Source organism: Leptosomus discolor, chromosome 1 (genome assembly GCF_034619465.1).
Source record: "Leptosomus discolor isolate bLepDis1 chromosome 1, bLepDis1.hap2, whole genome shotgun sequence".
Taxonomy (NCBI): Eukaryota; Metazoa; Chordata; class Aves; order Leptosomiformes; family Leptosomidae; genus Leptosomus; species Leptosomus discolor.
The window spans coordinates 212,724,639-212,743,142 of NC_141391.1; the positions used below are offsets into that span (position 1 = coordinate 212,724,639).

The following is an 18,504-nucleotide window of genomic DNA, read 5'->3' on the forward strand; positions in this document are numbered from 1 at the left end:
TGAAAGTTAAGCCTTGAAAATTCTCCTTCTCTGTTCCTTGTTGAAAGAATGGATGATTCTGAAAATAATTCCCTTTACAAAGAATTTTTAAATGTCTAAAGAAAGGGAAGTGTAAGTGCTACTGTATGGTGCTGATTTCCTAAAATATCCAATATGCCACGGGCATAAAAAATAAAATCTAGTTCTGCAAATTTTCACTGTGAAAGAGAAGAGTTTTACATCTATCTTGCTAATTGCCTCACTCTAAAATAGGAAATTCCTTTCTGCTAAAGACGGAACTCAATGGCTAGAGCAGATGGCGAGGTTAAAAGTTTTGTGCAGCATCGTAACTTGGAGCATGCTCCGCGACGCACTGTGCCACCCTGCCGAACGCTGCTGGCGTCTCGCTGCACGTCTGGGGTGGGCCAGCTAAAGGGTAAGGTGCATACGTGCCCGTGACCCCTTACACGTAATCAAACTGCATTCTCGTCAGCACTGATTAGTCCAGAGAGTTGGGGGCAAATAAATGCATGCCACCACTTGGCTAGAAGGACAAAATAAGAATGTTTTTAAATAGCGAATTACAGAGTTTTAGAGAGGCAGTGTAGCAAAGCTTCTACAGACAGCATTTAGTTTCAAGATAATTTTTTTTTTAGGAATAGAAGCTCCCTTAGTTAATAGCAATTTAGCCTCGATATTAATTTGTATGCATGACACATGATCCCTTGAAATCATACATCTTCACAATTAATTAGATCAGCAGCAAAGCAAAGCTTGGTTAACACAAGGAAGCGCATCACGACACAACCACTGATGATGCAGGAGGTAAAGTTGGATTTTTTTCTTCAAGAGATTACAAAGTTCCCCCCCAAATATATGAGGAACCAGCACCAAACCCTACAAGGATGTGTGTATTTAACAATTCCATTATTAAACTTCTGTATTCAGAGATCCACTTAGAAGCTGACATGCCCCTAGAGTAATTTTTGGTTCTTTGGACACACGTTAAGACCTGCGTCTGACGAACACTGACTGTGTTTCAAGCTGTGTTAAAATAGATTATGGATGCTTCCCAGAGAAAAGGGGTATGAAGATAGCAATGCAGAAGGAAGAGTTTGACATGGTACTCCCCCCTCGGGGGCAAGTTGGAGATAAAGTTATATAAGCCTAAGTGACAACAGGGCATCATCAGCCGCGGTTAATAGTGCCTTTGAGCTTGGAGATGTTTGTTAGCAGTATCTTTTCTGACTGCCTGGAAGGACAGCAGGTAGAAAGTCTAATCAAAGCTGAGACGATGAAAACAAGCGAAAGCTCGGCTGTGGCAAGTCCCTACAGAGGGCTGCAAAGCAAGTGATACAAATGTTCGGCTGCAACTTTACACCCTGAGAGTCAAACCTATGCAATTTACATGCAAAAGGCGAGAAATAACAGCACGGCTTCCAAAACTGACTAGTGCCAGTAAAAACAGGGATCTTACAATGGGAAAAACAAAACACAGCAGAGAACTCTTTTCAATTTAAGAGCACCAAACAGAGACAACGGGCAGCACTTGCGCAAACACTTTGCTGTCCTTCAAGGACTGTAAAAATAGTGTAAGTCACCCACACCAAGCTTCTCCCCCTGCCTATTTCCCGTCTCCCACACACTTCTTAAATCTCAGCTGCCCGAACAACTGGCCACTAATGAATATCTCCACGCAGAACATTGCTAGCGCAAGGGAAAGCACTCCACCTTAGGAGAAAGTTCAGTTGCCAGTAAAGAAGGTAATAAAAGTCTGAATAGTCTTAGATGGGGGCACAGTATGCAACTTGATTTGTGCAAATCACAGGTGACAGTCTCTGCTGCACACAAGGGTTTATTTACACTTGTAACTTAAGTGCTGCCTCAACCAGAATAGCTCCAGTACAGAGTCAATGCCAAAGCTTCTCGCTTCATTCTAATGTAACTCAAACCACATTTGTCATCCTGATGAAAGAAGAAAAAGCAACAAAATACAAGACGTTTTGGATACTGTAAAAACGCAGCACAGTCAGCCTCCGTATCTTTCAGAAAGTGACTATTTCCTTGTTTCTAGCTTTTATTTTCTCACGTAAGTCTGAGGTTACCTGAAAATCCCTGTCAACTGGCAATGCCCAGGAGTATGATAATAGAAACTTTCAGATTGAGATTAATGGAGCAGAGACCGGCTAGGGGAATACTTCTTTTTCTGAAATTCCAGCATTCAGCACCTTCTGATAAATCTCATCCCCAGTTCAACTGCGTGTAAAACAACCATCCTCACCCTATTTAACACTCGGCATACCAGGCAGCTGGATTTAAAAAAAAAAAAAGAAAAAAGAAAAAAAAAAAGAAAAATCCTTGCTTTCTGCCTGGTCTTACTCCCAGTGGATGCTTAGCATTTCATTTGAATTTGAAAACTGACGACGCTTTTGCAAGGGGATTTTTCTTCTCCCGGGGAAGGGCTGAGGTAGGACGGGTGGGTCCGGGCTGGGTACAGGGGACAAGTGTCTGTGGAGGAATTCCCGCTGGGCGCGGAGGAGAGCGCACCCAGTTATGCGCGACCGCTGTGCGTTTCTCCACGTTGCATCATCAGCATATAAAAACCCCCCACTTTCCCTGCCGCCCCTCGCCCGCCTTTACCGACCTGCCGGAATACTAAACAGCCAGCTGCCGCCTTTTCGGGGCGGGGGGGGGGAACAACACGGAGACCACCAAGTGACTTGGAAAAGGGGTGGGGAAAAAATAAAAAGGAGGGGGGGGGGTGGGGGTGAAGGACCCCCTTCTTCTCCCGCGGAGGGGCGGACGGTGCGGGAGGGACCCGGCCGGAGCCCCGCGCCCGGCGGTGGGGGGCTCGGTGCTGGGCGGTGGGGGGGTACCGGGGGTCAGAGGGGGGGGGGGTATAGCCGACAGCCGCCCCGCCGCCACTTACATTCTGTCAGAGACCAGCAAGCGCCCGTCGACCATCATCTCCGGAAGGAAATCCAGCTTGAACGAAGAAGTCATGCTGGGCTCCGGGGGCGCCGCGGCGGTCTGGAGGGAGGATGCGGCGGGGCTCGGCGGATCCCACAACTGCGCCGGGCGGCGGAGAGGCAGGCACAGGTGCGGAGGCCTCCCCGCGGCAGCCGCCAGCCCCGGCAGTTGTCACATTTCTCTCCCCCTCTCGGTTTTTTTTTCCGCCAATCCCCTCCGAAATCGACTGCTGAGGCAACTGTCGGTGGAGCGCCAGGTGCTGAGCGGGGAGGCGGAGCCATCTCCCCGCTGCGGCTCCCCGTTAACCCCTGCGCCCCCGGCGGGGCCCGCCGCCCCGGGGAGAGGCCTAGCACCGCCACCGGGGGAGGAGGACACGCCGCTTGGGGAGGAGGTTGGGGGGTGGGTCGGGGCGCCGCCTCGCCCGCGGGCAGCGCCCGGCCAAACTTTGAGGAGGGGGGGGGGGGGGGGGGCGGCGGCGTGGGAGGGAAGAGGCACCCCCGAGCCCCAGCGCCCGTCCGGTGCTCAGCAGCGCTTCACACACACGCACCCCCCCCCCCCGCCCCACGCTCACGTTTCGGGTGTGCCCCCACCGCGTTATAGCCGGGGAGCCGTGCCCCCCGCGGAGCTGGCAGCCGGGCACCGGTGGAAAACCCTCCGCTTAAATTCCTACGAGCACGCGCGGGTGGTTTGCACAGACCCAGTTCTTCCCAGTACGGTAGGGAGGCGCAGTCGCCACTGACAAACTGGGAGCACTGGGAACCTTTAGGCCGGTTGCTGAGTACGGGCTCTCTCTCCCCAAATTCCTGCCATTCAGACCTTGGCACCCATTAAACGCTCCAAGTGATGTTATTGGCTCGCCAGAGACTATTAGTAACTCTGTCCTCACTGATCAAAAATAGGGATTTAAATAAGTAACGACGGTAAATCCTTCCTCGTGTCTGTAACCTGCCAAAAGCCCGTTCCCAACCCCGCTGCACTCGGAGTTGGCCACAGCCAGCAGCCAGAAGCGACACTGCCAAGACGTGCACAAAATTCCACACATACAAATAGCTGGAGCCACCCTCCCCACTCTACCGCCCCCTGAAAATCTGTATAAATTTTCCTTTGCATCTCCAAAACCTACTTGCTTCAATACAAAGCAGCTCCAGGCAAAAGAATATTAACATATTTACGAAGATTACTGGATGATCTGAGCAGTCTAGACAGACAAAACGTTTCTCTGCATTGTATGTGCTTCCTTTTCTGAACCTCTCCCCAGGTTTTATAATTTGATTTGTTCTAGATAATCAACATTTGAAAAAAGTAACAAATGCAAATTAAGACCTACTACACTTAAACTTTTCAAAGAGTATTCTAAACTAAAATTAAATTGACCATCAAACAAATATGTTATCCGTCAGGCCAAGTTGTATTTAAATTTTGACCAACATCGATTTGATAGTAAAAATACAGACCAAGCAAATTTTCTGAGTCTGGTTTATTGCACCAAGAGACGTTTCCATTCTAAACAGTTAAAAGGAAGAAAAAAACCCCTCAGGCTGCTAAAATTTTTGCCTACTTTGCAAGTCTAAAGAAAGAAAAGGTTCACTTCGACCTCAGCATAATCCCTGTAGGACAGCTGCAATCCTGAACAGATATCTATAGTGTTATTAATCTGCTCTGTTCTATATGTTCACTGACTGTCCTCATCACCATGGCACCTAAACATCTATGTGGAAATGCACAAAGCAAAGCTATGGCTCCTCTTTACTAAATTAATGGCGATTCCTCTATGCCACCCATCCACTGCAGCGTAGGACTACAGAGCTGATAACAGTCGAAATAATAAGAGGAGAAATCAGCACAACTTTCTCCAGCTGGATGCAGCCACCTGGGTTTTGATCTGAGGCCTCCATGGTGGTTAATCCAGCCCAGAGCAGAGTTGGATTAACTTTCAATTTCAAAATCTTGCCACTGCAGAAGGGGCAGGTTTTAGCTCGGAAGAAATACAGGCAGCTCAGTGAGGATGAAGATATTCTTTCAAGTAAGAAGTCTCCACCCCCATTTCACGCTGTACGGCTGGATCCGTACTTCTTCATCATCGTTTTTTTTTTGGTGCATGCTTAATCTAAGGGACTTCAGTCTCACCAGCCTGATGCTTTTAAGGACCACAGTCCCACTGCTGCTGACTGAAAAGTAAATCCACACTTTACACAGGATGCAAAGGAGGCAGGAGGAGAGGATCACAAATAATTTTGCTTGAAATCTGCATATGGAATAGTGAGATCTTTATAAATTTGCCCCATTTCACAAGGTGTAAGTGCTTAAAAATGCTTCATTAAAACGTATGTTCTTTTGAAATATTTATTTTCCTTTTAATTACATGTGAATTAGCTGGAAGAAGCTGTAGGGAAGCCCTCTTACTGACTTAAGCCTTCTCAGCAGTTTGTTAAATTCTAGCCTCAAATCCCTTGAGGGAATAGTGGATTCAAAGCAGCTTTTAATCATACTATAAGGAGGGTGAAGTAGTATGTAAGTAGGTCATAGAGAAAGCATTACAAGTGCATAGGTTATTGCTTTAACAACTACAGTGTAACACACTTTTCAAAGCACATTTGCTTTTGCCATTTAAAAGTTAGAGGCAGGAACAGGGTCAAATGCAAAAAGAAACCCTCTCTATAAAAGATACTGAGATATGACTCAAGGAGAGCTTATACAGAGAAACCGCATTCAAATAATTTGGTTCTCAAACATAAATTATGCAGTGTCTACATATGAATTAACTCTAAAATACAGAGGGTAAGTGGTGAAAACCAAAAAGAAACCCTTGAATATTCCACATACTGTTACAGGCTCAGCTCTCTTATTTGTAACGTTAATGCCAGTTTCTTGATCGGCACATGTGTGCAAAATAGCACATCTATTAAAAATGAAGGAAAAAACAGAAACTTTGGTTCGTTACTGTAATACAGAGGGAAATGGGCAGGGGGAACGGCAAATGAAGCTGCATTAATTTTCACAGCATAAATCAGACAATAGATCTAAACAGTGGCTTAGAGGAGCTGCAGTATTGCTGTGCTGTCGCTGCCCGCCGATATTAAGCTTTTTCAGCTGGTGGAGCATATGGCAGTTTTGAGGAAGGAACCTGGAATTTGGAATCAGCAATTCTCGGGCTTTAATCCTATTCCAGCTACAAATGTCTCCTCCTATCCATCCTCCCCTCGTTTCAGAGGCCCAGACCCCGCTTTTTCCCTGCGGTTGCTTCGTTTACTCTTTGTGCCTCAGTTTCTCCATACGTCTAAGTGGGGCAGATGAAGCAATTCCACCTCACGTCTACAGATTAGTCACCATTCAAGTGCCTTGTCAAACACAGAGCTATATGCCATTTCTCCAAACAACTCAACCTTTGAAAACTGAACACCTCTTCAGAGAAAAAAAAAACAACCCCAAAACCACAAACAAAAAAAACCCCCAAAAAACCTGCAAAAAATTCAGCTGGAGAAAGATGGGATTGAGCGGTGGATTGCTGTCGAGTGTATGAGCTCACTCTGACATCACTGCTCGTGGCTTTCATTCAGCTAGTGACAAAGAGAGCAGACACCTCCTTCCCTTCCAGATCCTGCAGCCAAATCCAGCATGGAGCTCGCGTCACGTCCCCTCTCCGGACCCCCTCCTCACCCTTTCCTTAATTGCCATTCTTTTAATCAACTTGCCCCCCAGTATTGGGCCAAGGAAATGCTACTGTTGGAAGCACTTCAAGGGAAAGTTTCCGAATGACTTCACTCTCTCCCAGGCCTGCAAGGCAGTATGAAGAGAGTTCAAATCCTCTGCTTTATTCCCCCCTAAGCCAATGAACATGCTCGGGATTCAGCTTATCTCTGGCATCAAAGCAAGTTTCTAACAGAGGCAGCAGAAGCAGAGCTCAGTGACAGCGGTGTAAATTTGGAGCAGGCTCAAATGACTTCAGTGGAATCACTCAGGATCTTCCACTAATGCAAGGGGAAAAAGAAATCTGGTACAGAGATGCGTTAGTGAATGCAAATGAGGTGTTCGCTGTCTTTCACAAAGAAATAACCTTCCAGGGAAACCATGAACCTGGAAGTAGTAGCATGGCTAATAGCAGAAAATACAGCATTTTGGTTTGTGCGGCGGGATGTGAGCCTACCTGCCTATAAGGGAGCGAGGAAGCCCGTCAGCTTAACTTTTATTAGCAGAATTCTGGAGGGAGAAGAGAGTGAGGAGAGGGGAAGATAAAAAAGAAAAGCAAAGCACAGGAGCACATGTTACACAAAGCGTTTGGGCAGAGCTAAAGAATGGTGTAAAAGCCGTAAACAATTAAAGCAAAATGTGGTACATTTCTTTGAGTGGTAAAAAGTAATGGGCCCAGTTCTGCACTGTTTTATCATTTGTGAAGATTTTGCTTATTTGTAACGAGTCTGTCTTTGCCAGTTAGATCCAACATTGGAATAAAGTTTTGCATTACGAAGCCTTAACCTTTCAGTAAGGATTTTTTATTTACAAAACCAAACACACAGCAGTCTTCCCTTCAACTTATTTTGAGAAATAAAACAACTTGCATATAACCAAAACCCTTCTAAAAGGACAAAATCTTGGTTAAAGCTGATCAATGATCTTTAAGTATTGAAATCTTAGCTGCTTGTGAGGCTCCCCCCCACCTTCTGTAGGCTACTGTAGCTAATCAGTAATTTTCAGAAATGAACGTCATTTAAAATTAGCCGTGTGAAAAGGTACCTCAAATTAAGCATTTCTAGAGCTTTCACTTGAAGCACATTGCTATTATGTAAACTTGGTTGCTATAGTAAAACTTCCCACTCACTTTTTTTTTTTTTCTTCCTATTTTATACCGCTGAAGAGGTGATTTCATCCCACTGTGGGTATAAGGCCTTTGTTCCATTTTGCAGTAATAACTCAATCTTTCCGAAAACAATTAGGCAAGATTTTATGGCCCAAGGCAGACACTACATGTGATGGCGGGCTTTTAGGAAAGGCCTTTAACTCGGAGGAACACCCTACTTTGTGAAGAGCATGCAAATACTTGGGACAGTCAATGACCCTCAGGTCCAAACCTGCATAGTGCTAGTTCTGAGCAGGACCTGGCCAGTACCTTTTGCTCCAGTTGGGCTATTCACACCACTCAGCACTCTATTTAGCAAATACTAAAATAAAGTAGTAACAAGTAAATATTTGCAAGACCAAGTCTTACTTTCCTTTTATTTATTTACAGCCCTGTTGAAGAGCATCACTATTGATCTGTAGATGTTGCCTTTGTGTAGTGCCTTGCGCGTATAGACACAAGACCTAGGCTTTTGTCAGTCCAGTCCTGTCTCAACTTGACAGCAGGCATGGACTGCTTTTTTTTTTTCTCCTTTTTTTTTATGAGCTCCCTTATCTTCTCACCTGTTAACTGATTCCATCAACAATCATTACCCAACCAGGAGAGAAACTGGGACATGGCATGCACTGGGTAGACCTGATTTCCTACTAGACAACAGTCTCATTGTTTATGGTCAAAAAAAGCACCTTTCCAAACAACCCTGGAAAAGGGAACTTAATATTGTCGGATTTAGCTATTATATTCTCATGAAAAATGGTAATCTTGTATTACTTAGGGCAGGAGGAATCACACATCTAGTGCTCTTGTCTGTGTTGCTCCATCCTCACAATGTGCAAAAGCCCCACTTATGTCTTCACAGGGCAGAGGAAAAAACCCGCTGTAACAAAAAACCTTCCTCCTCACTATCCAAACCCACAGGAACAACTACTAGGAGACACACGAATCTTCCTCATTTTATATAAATTTGAGATTTCTGAAGCTTTTTGCCCAGCTAGAGAGGCTAGTTATTGGGAGAGATGCAGGATCAGGGAAGCGGATGGTGAGGACGGGCTGAACACAGCAAAAGGCTGGATCAGGATGCAGTGCTGGAGGGCAGCTCCAGCTCCAAAAGCAATGGGTGAAGGCAAGTGTGAAGATCTAACGTGGCATCAGCAAGGCAAGAGGTTGGGTAAGGGACTTGAAAAGAAACAGGAAGCCAAAAGTAGACTTATTCTTAAAAACAGAATGTAAAGAAGTCTTCTGGGAGTATTGCAATATCTAAATCAATCTACTGCATTTCTGACTAACTGCAGGATCTTTGTAACGTTAACCACCATCTTCCCTTCTTATTCGCTTCCACCATTTCTTTTTCTTTCTTTTTCACTGCAAATGATTGGATCTCACATTATGCTCAAATTGTAATATCTTTAACGTAGATGTTAAAGATGTTACAATCTTTTAATTTGTTTGTGAAGTGCCTAGCATACATCTCAGTCCTCAAAAATAATAAACAATCACCCTGATAATATGTAAAGTAACTATCTTTGTTTGACATCGTTATTTCCCACAGACAGAATCCATTAAACTTCAGATATCTAGGACGGGTAGAAAAGTCTCCTGCAGTAACTGTAAGGCATTCAGATGTGCAGAAAACTTCACTGTGCCTGGTTTTGGGTGGGGTTTTTCCCCCTAAATGAACAGTGTAAGAGTTGCCACATAGGTCAGATCAAAAGGTCTGCTAGTCCATGACTCTGCCTCTGGTAATGGCTTGTAATGGATGCAAAGAGAAAGAGCACGAGTATGACAAGTGCGCTGTGATCCTTCCCACCTTCTAGCAACCAGTGGCTGAGGGACTTCCTAGAGTCAAGGACTGCATCCAAACCAAGAGGTTTAACAGGCTCAAAATTGCTGATTCAATTTTTCCCCCAAATTCTCTCTCTCTGAAAGGAACTTTGATGAAGTCACACACTTATTACTCCCAGAGCTGCTTGTTAAACAGGCCACGCTTAACAATTTCAGAGATTTGGGGCTCAGTACAATAAAGAGGAACATTGGCTTTTTTTTCTGAAGCATAACATGAAACCCACCATAGTGTTTAATATAAAATGTTTCACTTCAGTAGAGTCACAATAATTCATCGGCAACTTTTTAAAAAAACCCAACCCATTGATAACACAATTGTATAAGGGAAAAAAAGCTGAAACCATGAGGTTCCTAGGGCAGGCATCTAGTTTGGCGGCATCCTTTTGTGAGAAAGGCTCTTTAGGAAAAATTTTGGTCACTTTGGTTTGCTATACTCGGGGGTGGGGGTTAACTGAGTTAAATGTATGTTCATCAGCCGTGCACAGACAAATCTCCATATGATTCATTGGAGCAGCACTGCAGAACACCTGGTGTTGCCGATGCAGTTCTGTTAGTGTTTTGTTATTTTTAAAGGGGGTTATATAACTCTCATTAAAATTAAATGTGGGCTGAAATGATGCAGGCAAATTCTCAAGCTTTAGAGTGAGCTTCTTCCTCACAGTTTAGCTGAAAATAGATAGTTTTTAGGCAGAAGAGAAGGAAAATGAAACCAAGAAGTTGTTACAGTTGAAATTGAGTGTCTAAGAATTTAAGTTTTCTGATAATTCACCGTTTCCTTTCTAGAAGGCCTCAATTCTTCAGATGCTGACCTGCAGCTTCCAGGGAGAGCAGGTGCAGGATTTGAATCTTAAATTCAGTCCGTAGCATGGCTATCATATCATCCACAGCTATCTACACTTGCAAGGTTCAATTTGCAGATGATCTACGTTCAGGTGCCCTTGCTTTTCTCTTCACTCCTCTATTTGTCTAAAAGAGATAGTAAATTCCTGTACCCTCTCTCTGATTTTCTGTCATTTTTCCCCCCTCCAATCCTCTGCTCTATCTTCTTCCCAGTGACAGACTGTTGTCTGGCATCCTCAAAGGCTGCTCTTGAAGATGACCTGCTGATTTGCTGCCATGGGAACTCCAGAGCGAGGATAGCATTTACCCCTCGCACACCAAAGGGCATAAGCAACAGTTCCCTGTGCCACCCTTCTTGCCAGTAAAAGTGCCTTCCTCTGTTTCAGAAGCCTTGCAGGGACATCGGAAGGCTGTGCCTTAAATAACAAGAGTGCTGCAGCCTCTCCAGCGTCCAGCAGCAGCCACTGCTGAATTATTCGAAGGAAGGCAAAAAAGTCTAATAGCATATGTGAGCATGCAAATTGCTTTTCAAAACTAGTGGAGAAAAAGCTTAGGCAGCAAAGCATGAGACTCGAGAAAAAAACGCCTCTAATGTAGTGGCAGAAAGCATTCTCTTCATGTAAGTGCCACATTTAAAACTTCCTAAGCAATTTTATTGCTAACCCTATTCCTTTGAATCAGAGAGAGTTAACTTAAAATTGGGTTATTCTACCCGAATAAGGGATGCAGGCTAACACATCAGCCACTGAGTATGCTACATGGAGAGACAAGCAAGTAATTCTCTCCATTCCCCACCCCCAAACACAATTTTGGGTGTTTTAATTGAAGTAGAAGGATCATTTTTACTTGGCTGCTTTTTGCAGGGCAGTTTCTGATCCACACTGTGTCAGTCTTGTCAGTGCACTGGCAGGTTTACAGACCTACGACACTTTCCTACAAGCACCGACTCATAAGAGCCTAATCCAGTAATGGGGGCTTAATGCATAATATAATTTCACGAACCACCTAGAAACTGAGTGCAAATCTGGGAGTCGATGCTTTCCAGAAATGTCAATTTAGCCATTAGTTCAGAAACCCTGAAGATGGATCTGTCTGATATTAGCCCACGAAATGGTCACTGATCCTTAGACTATCAGAGAAAATAAAGTTGTCCGTGCAAACAGCTAAAATCCTTTTTACATCCTGCTCCAGCTGATTACTAGTGACGCTATCTCAATCTTAAGACTGGAGTAAGAGGTGAGAAAATTAGGGTCCAGACCAAGATTTACGCAAAATTTGGGAAAATTCCTGCCCCTTTCCATCCAATAAAGATAGTTATCCTTCAGTGCATCATTAACTTGCCAAGAACAGTATTAAAGCGACTTTAATTGACACATTTACTTCCACTGCAGGGTGAAATAACACAAAAGCAAAACAAACATAAAAAAAAAAAAGCTTTTTGCCACAGCAAGAGTGTTAGAGGGAAAAAAAAAAATCCCTTTTTTATTTCCTCTGTGAGGATGCCAGCAGTCCTGTTTCATAAACTCCAGTGATTCATCACCATCCCAGGCAGCCAATCATTCGGCAGGTCAAGTAGAAATGGGCTGTAGAGCCAGCAACTCCTGCTGCCCCGATAATGCATGTCATTCCAGGCATGGCGACATGCTTTCTCAACAGCTGCCATTTTCAGTTACCTTTTCTATGGCTGACATACAAGTAAATGTGTTGGAAGCTGTAAAACAGTCATAGGAAAGCAGTTGCAAAGATAAATAGCACCTGCACGTGATAATCTCTAATGTCATTAGAGAAGAAAGAAGGATGTGTTTTGAAACAGAATTTCTTTCTTCTGAAAGCATCACTTGACTTTGGGGGTTTAAGTGTGTGTGACTGAGAAGGTTTTTTTGTGTTGTTGGGTTCTTTTTTTCCTCGAATAAACATCCAGACATTCGTCTTGGTTATAACCTTAATAGATATAACTAGGAGAAGAGGGGAGGAAAAAAAACCAACCCAAACACCCAGCATTAAAGAAAAAAATCTTCTCACAATTTACTTGTGAGAAAGATTTTGTATAGCTAGATTTTGCTTGAATTCAGTAAAGCTCATTTTACGAAACACAGCTGTTCTAATTAAGGGAAAAGAAAAGGATTTTCTTGAGTTATTTCTTTTCAGCCTTTACTCCTTATCATCGAACTTAAATTTCATGAACTACTTGTTCAATAACTGTCCTCTGAATACTTTTTAGCAGATGGAAACTGAGTGGGAGGTTTGAGGCACAGGACTATAGAAATAAACCCCTTCAATGAAAAAATGTTTAAACTTCTGTGCACACGTGTGTGTGAGTACATATGCACACAGATGTATACCTGTGTATTAGATACAGAGCATGTGTAATTTATGTACATATACCATTTGACCCTGTGCCTGCACACAAATGGTAAAAAAAATAATAAAATAACAGTGCTGGAACAAGATTTCAAATGCATAAGATTATCCATATTAATTTATGGTAATATATGAATGGATGCTGCAGAGACAGTACAGGTTATCCAAAATGGTACTTGCATTTAATGAGAAACTACCACAAAATATCTTCAAGAAGATTTAGTTGCATCTTCTAATGCCCCTGAATTATTATCATGCCAAACACAAAGTACAAGCTATGTTTCCCCTTTGGAACAACTGGCTCTTGAAACGCCAAAGGGAAGCCAAGCTTTTCTTTCCATACAAAGTCCTCTTAGACATCTTGCTTTCAGATTTCATCAACTTAGGTGTTTTCAGGGCTGTAAGCAGTGAACTTTCCATCAGCAGCATCTTCAGCTAATTAACCCTCCTGATTACAATAATTAGTATTGATTCACTCCTGAATGACTTCTTAAGTATTCAAGCACAATCTACACTTGCAGTAAAACTTCTAGATATGAATATTAATTGAATGCTCTCCTTTGTTTTTCAGCCCCAGAGGTATAGTTTGCAATCTTATATGGAATTATAGAATGGTTTGGGTTGGAAGGGACCTTGAAGACCATCTAGTTCCAACCCCCCTGCCATGGGCAGGGACACTTTCCACCAGACCAGGTTGCTCCAAGCCCCATCCAACCTGGCCTTGAGCACTGCCAGGGAGGGGGCAGCCACAGCTTCTCTGGGCAGCCTGTTCCAGTGTCTCACCACCCTCACAGTAAAGAATTTCTTCCTAATATCTAATTTAAGTCTCTTTCAGTTTGCAGTCATTACCCCTTACCCTATCACTACACTCTCTGATCAAGAGTCCCTCCTCGCCTTTCCTGCAGGCTCCCTTCAAGTACTGGAGGTCTCCCTGGAGCCTTCTCTTCTCCAGGCTGAACAACCCCAGCTCCCTCAGCCTGTCCTCACAGGGGAGCTGCTCCAGCCCCCTAAGCATCTTTGTGGCCTCCTCTGGACCCACTCAATCAGGTCCATGTCTATCTTATGCTGGGGGCCCCAGAGCTGGACGCAGCACTGCAGGTGGGGTCTCACCAGAGCAGAGTAGAGGGGGAGAATCACCTCCCTCGACCTGCTGGCCACGCTGTTTTGATGCAGCCCAGGATGCGACTGGCTTTCTGGGCCACAAGTTCAGCTTGGCTCATATTCAGTTTTCCATCCACCACCACCCCCAAGTCCTTCTCGGCAGGTCTATTCTCAATCCCTTCATACTCAAAATTGATAACAGAAACAGTTCAGTTTTATTCTCATTTAACGAGAATATTAACGTGTTGATGTTTGAGACTGTGGTTCATGAATGTGAAAATAAATATATATATAGAGAGAGAGACAAAGACTCCAGACTAATAAATAAACATAATGCACTTCCATTTTCTATGGCAGCATGGAAAGCCATTTCCCAGGTTAAGACCTATCCTGCTCTTGCTCTGACAGATAGGAATGAGGATGGTCTTTCTTTTTGGCATTACACCTGGTCGTTGCAAGAACAAATAAGGAGTCATGTAGAGTCTGAATTAGCTCTCTTAACGCTGTTGTGGAAAGAGATGTTGCCAAGTTTGACAAATGCAAGGCACCACATTGCTTTGTGAATGGGTTAGAGTCAGAACAGGTAATGCTAAGTACACTTGCAATGTTCGGGCGTAAGATCTCTGAACCTATATAGTCTTTCAAAAGCCAACACTTCTGTTAAAGCATGCTAAGAAATGGCTTGTGTTACAGATTTGCTTCACTGTCTTTGATGTTAATAATAATTTTTATGGCTCAAAAAGCAATATTTAAATAAATATGCATAGAAATATTTTTTTATTATTATTGTAAGGTTCACACAGAATAATTCAAAAATTAGTCTTTGATGTGGATGCAATCTCAGAAAATACCCTTGGAAAAGAACAAATTGGCAATTCAAGACAAAAAATCTGTGGTATGTGTATTTTATGCAGCATTTTATCTGAAAACATAGTAACTACTGTAAGTTTAGTATGAACTCACCTGTGAGAAGAGCGCTTAGGAAACAGTTTTAGTATTGAATAGTCCTTAGAAGTGATGGTTGGGTGTGCTGCCCGGGTGTCTGCTAAAAAAGTGACATTCACCCTACTCTGGGCAATCACTAAAGGGGTATTTCCATGTAACTGAGAGCAAGGGATTCACTTTGTTGCCACTCACAAAGGGCAGCAGCTGCTGGAAGCCTGGGCTGCAGGAAGATAAGTTGATCAAAAATACTCCCTTCTCCAGTTCTGGCAGAGCAAAGCAGTTGTGAACGAGTTAATGTTTGTCTCGAAAAAAAGTTCTTCCAAGACAGTGAATTACAGCATGGTCCCATTATATTAAACATCATCCTTGTTTTCTTCATGTTTATGCACAACACACAGCACGCAAGTACTGCCTGATAATCCATAACATCTAGGCTTCTAGAGTATTTTATGCAATATTATGTTTTTGTTCAACATAAACTCGTCCCTATTGATTTATACCGTCTCAACACACAAGGGAAGGAGATGCAACAACAACAAAAAAATGCAAAACAGCCTAGCAAGTACTCAGAGTCTCCACATAAAACATTTCTTTTTTGGTTGAAAATACATCTTTAGAGAGCTCTGACCCTACCAATAAATCTTTAATATCTTTTTCTTTTTTTAATTAAGGGGTCCAAGAGACCCCTTGACCTATATAAATCATGCACTAGAATCCAGCTTAAAAAAAGCACGAAACCCCTACAATTAATTGATCTAAGCAAAAAGTAGAAACCATTGATAAATATCTCTCTTTTCTCTCAGAAAATTACTACAATTATTACTAAAAGTGATACATTTACTTAACGTGCAAAATATTTAAAGACTTTAAACAGTTTCAGAAACTCCACAGACTGATGACAATTAATTTTATTTAAGTCACAAGCTGCTGTCCAAATAGTAACTTAAAATTTTTCAAAAGCTTTGTAACAATTGCTTTTCGTAATGCATAACGTACACGTGCATTTTGCCAGATTCAAACCCCAAATTGTTAACTGTTCTAATGCTAAACTATGGCTGTCTAAACAGAAAGGTAATTCATTAAATGTCATATGAATAATTTGTTATATTTTGGGATAGGAATCATCCAGGTAAATTATTCTGCCTGACCTTAAAAATTCTAACGTATGCTAATAGCTGGATTATAAAAATGGAAAGTAGCATGGGCTCCCACTTTGAGATCTGATTTATCATTTTTATTGCATTTTCATTACCTAAACAAAATTAGAAACAATATCTTCAAAACAGCAGTTAAAGTTGATACGATCAGGCATAAAATCAGGCAAGGGCACATTTGGCAACTGTGCCTTTGCCAGATTGACAGCAGTATTGTAAGCTTTCAGAATCAATAAGTTTTCTCACCACAGTTAAAGAACAGGTTAGTAATAAATCTCCAACTTAATGCAATAGGCATAATTGTAAGACACAAACCTCCCCCTCCCTGCACTATTAGCAGCAGATATCAAATGAAACAACCGCCACAAAATAGGCAATGCACTTCATGTTCTACCGTACATACAAAAAGATGAGGGAAATGAAAAAGGGACTGAGAAAAGGAAAGAAAATAAAAAAACCCCAAACCACCCCATCGCCAGACATACATTAAGCTAGTTTGACAGCACCATTGTTCAGCTGTCCCATTGTCAGACCAAAAGATGTATTCAATGCTACAATGTCTGCTAGCAAATAAACAAAAGACTACATTTTTCAAAGCGGGGTGCCAATTCTAGCATAATTCTGTGTGTATGTGCGTGTGTGCGTGTGTCTGCGTGTGTGTGTCTCTGAAGAGAGTAGTCGATGCTGGCCCCCCGCTAAACCCTGGAACATTAGAGAATATATGTGTAATCCCACACAGGGGAATATTTAGGTATTTTTAAAACATCTTCAAGTAGTAAAGACTAGGTAGAGCATTAGTAACTATTTACACAGGCTAAGTGAAAATTAAAGTGGTATTTAGGGCACTAGCTCTAATATGGAGTCTCCCTGAGCTTTTTCCATGCTTATTCCATGCCCAGTGCATAATAATGAAGCAGGCAGAAATATTGCAAAGGAGATGATAAAAGAAATACCAGCTCTCATTTAGGAAAAAAAAAAACAAACCCAAAATTATTTTCTTTCCTCCTTGCCCTCTCCGTACATTTGTCGTCATACATGAAATGTGCGATTCTAACTAGGGGAAAATGCTACTTGCACACAGCAATGCCTGTCTTTTCCTTTAAATAGGGAAACTACTTAATACACAGCACGGTTATAGTTGCAGCGGGCCCAGGCAACTCGAAAGCACGCGTTAAAACAAAGGAGACAACATACCTTAAAAGCAGCTCCTCATTTCTCATAGTAACAGCGGATTTGGGACAGCGCATGCTTTCTGCACCGATATTCTCAACAAAAGCCAGTTCAGAAGTGCGCTCAAACATCAATGCCACAGTAGCTACTCACTAATGGCTACTCTTTCTCTCTTTCTCTCTCTAGTCAGACGCTGAGTGGTGGAGCAAAGGGGCCCCTGCAGATTCACTAAGCAGAAATAATCCTCTCTGACAAGTTATGTTGTCTGGGCATATTTTACATTAATGCACTGTGCTGCCTATAGGGGTCTTGTTTGCGTTCACTCTAGCCTAGCTGGTGTTAGCTCTCTTAATTACCATCCAAAAAAAAATTAGCAGCGTGTCCGTCCCGTCCCATCCCTTCCCCCCCTCCCCCTAAAAAAAAGAGGTATATATATAAATATAACTGAAAGAAAAAGGGGGGAAAATCTATGGGTGAATGAGAGAAGGCTTTCCCTCTCTGGAATGATGCATGCTTGATATGGATCTTTTGTTTGCCCTGCGAACTCGGTGAATACAGTGGCAAACAGATGCTGTGGCTCGTGAGGCTTGTGCACTTTAAAGGAACTGGGTTAGAGGCTCTTTCTGGGGCTCTGGAGTCGCAGCTGGAGTTCGTGCTCTCTCCCTCCTTCCCTTCCCTGTTCAAGGCTGAGTGGCTTTATGGGACCTGCCAGCTCACATCAGAGAGACTGGGGAGTATTAATGCAGGCACTTGGGGATCTTCTTCAGGTTTTCAGTTTTTCTCGGCAATTTTAACCCCTCCAAAACAAAAGTCCAAAATCCCTCCGAGTTTAAACCCTCCAAAACACAATTCAGTTACCAAGTAACTGGGCTTGCTTTAACCCAGACCCTCACGCTTGGCTTTGGCAAAGTTCTCACAGACAGGAAAGGGTGTTGCATTATTTAATGATTTACTCACTTTCCGTGTATGAAAGGAGGTATAGTGTGACACTGATTTCAGGGAAACAGCCTCTTTGGCCCTGATCGGGAGATCCCCCATGTAATTTGTAGAAACAGGTTGTGGTCTTCCCAGTTGCCAAGGCAGTCAAAGAGGGGTTTACTTTCACATCTTGGTTTCAGCTTCTGCTGGGTAAATCTCTAAACCAAGGTAGGGGGATGGTTGGGGTTTTTGGTTTTGTTTCTTTTTTGGTTTTGTTTTGGTTTAAAATCTACATCAGATACTTGAGTAGGTGCTCATTTAGTAGACTGAAAAAGTCACCAAGACTTTGGTGCTTTCTTCAGTCAAAGGCTTCTTTGCACCACTGTGGCA

At 43.0% G+C, this 18,504-nt stretch overlaps 1 protein-coding gene across 6 annotated transcripts in view; it reads right to left on the reverse strand.

The window, feature by feature from the left end:
• CELF2 (CUGBP Elav-like family member 2) overlaps positions 1-17,327 on the reverse strand; it is a 255,550-nt gene extending 238,223 nt beyond the window's left edge. For 3 of the 6 annotated variants that reach the window (XM_086474807.1, XM_086474799.1, XM_086474792.1), the window contains exon 1: positions 17,221-17,327. In XM_086474807.1, the coding sequence (XP_086330933.1) occupies positions 17,221-17,327 (107 nt within the window). Of the gene's footprint in view, positions 1-2,908; positions 2,983-17,220 lie in introns of those variants that run through there. The other 3 variants (XM_086474830.1, XM_086474813.1, XM_086474822.1) reach the window with 1 other exon arrangement.
• Between the last annotated feature and the right edge of the window lie 1,177 nt (positions 17,328-18,504).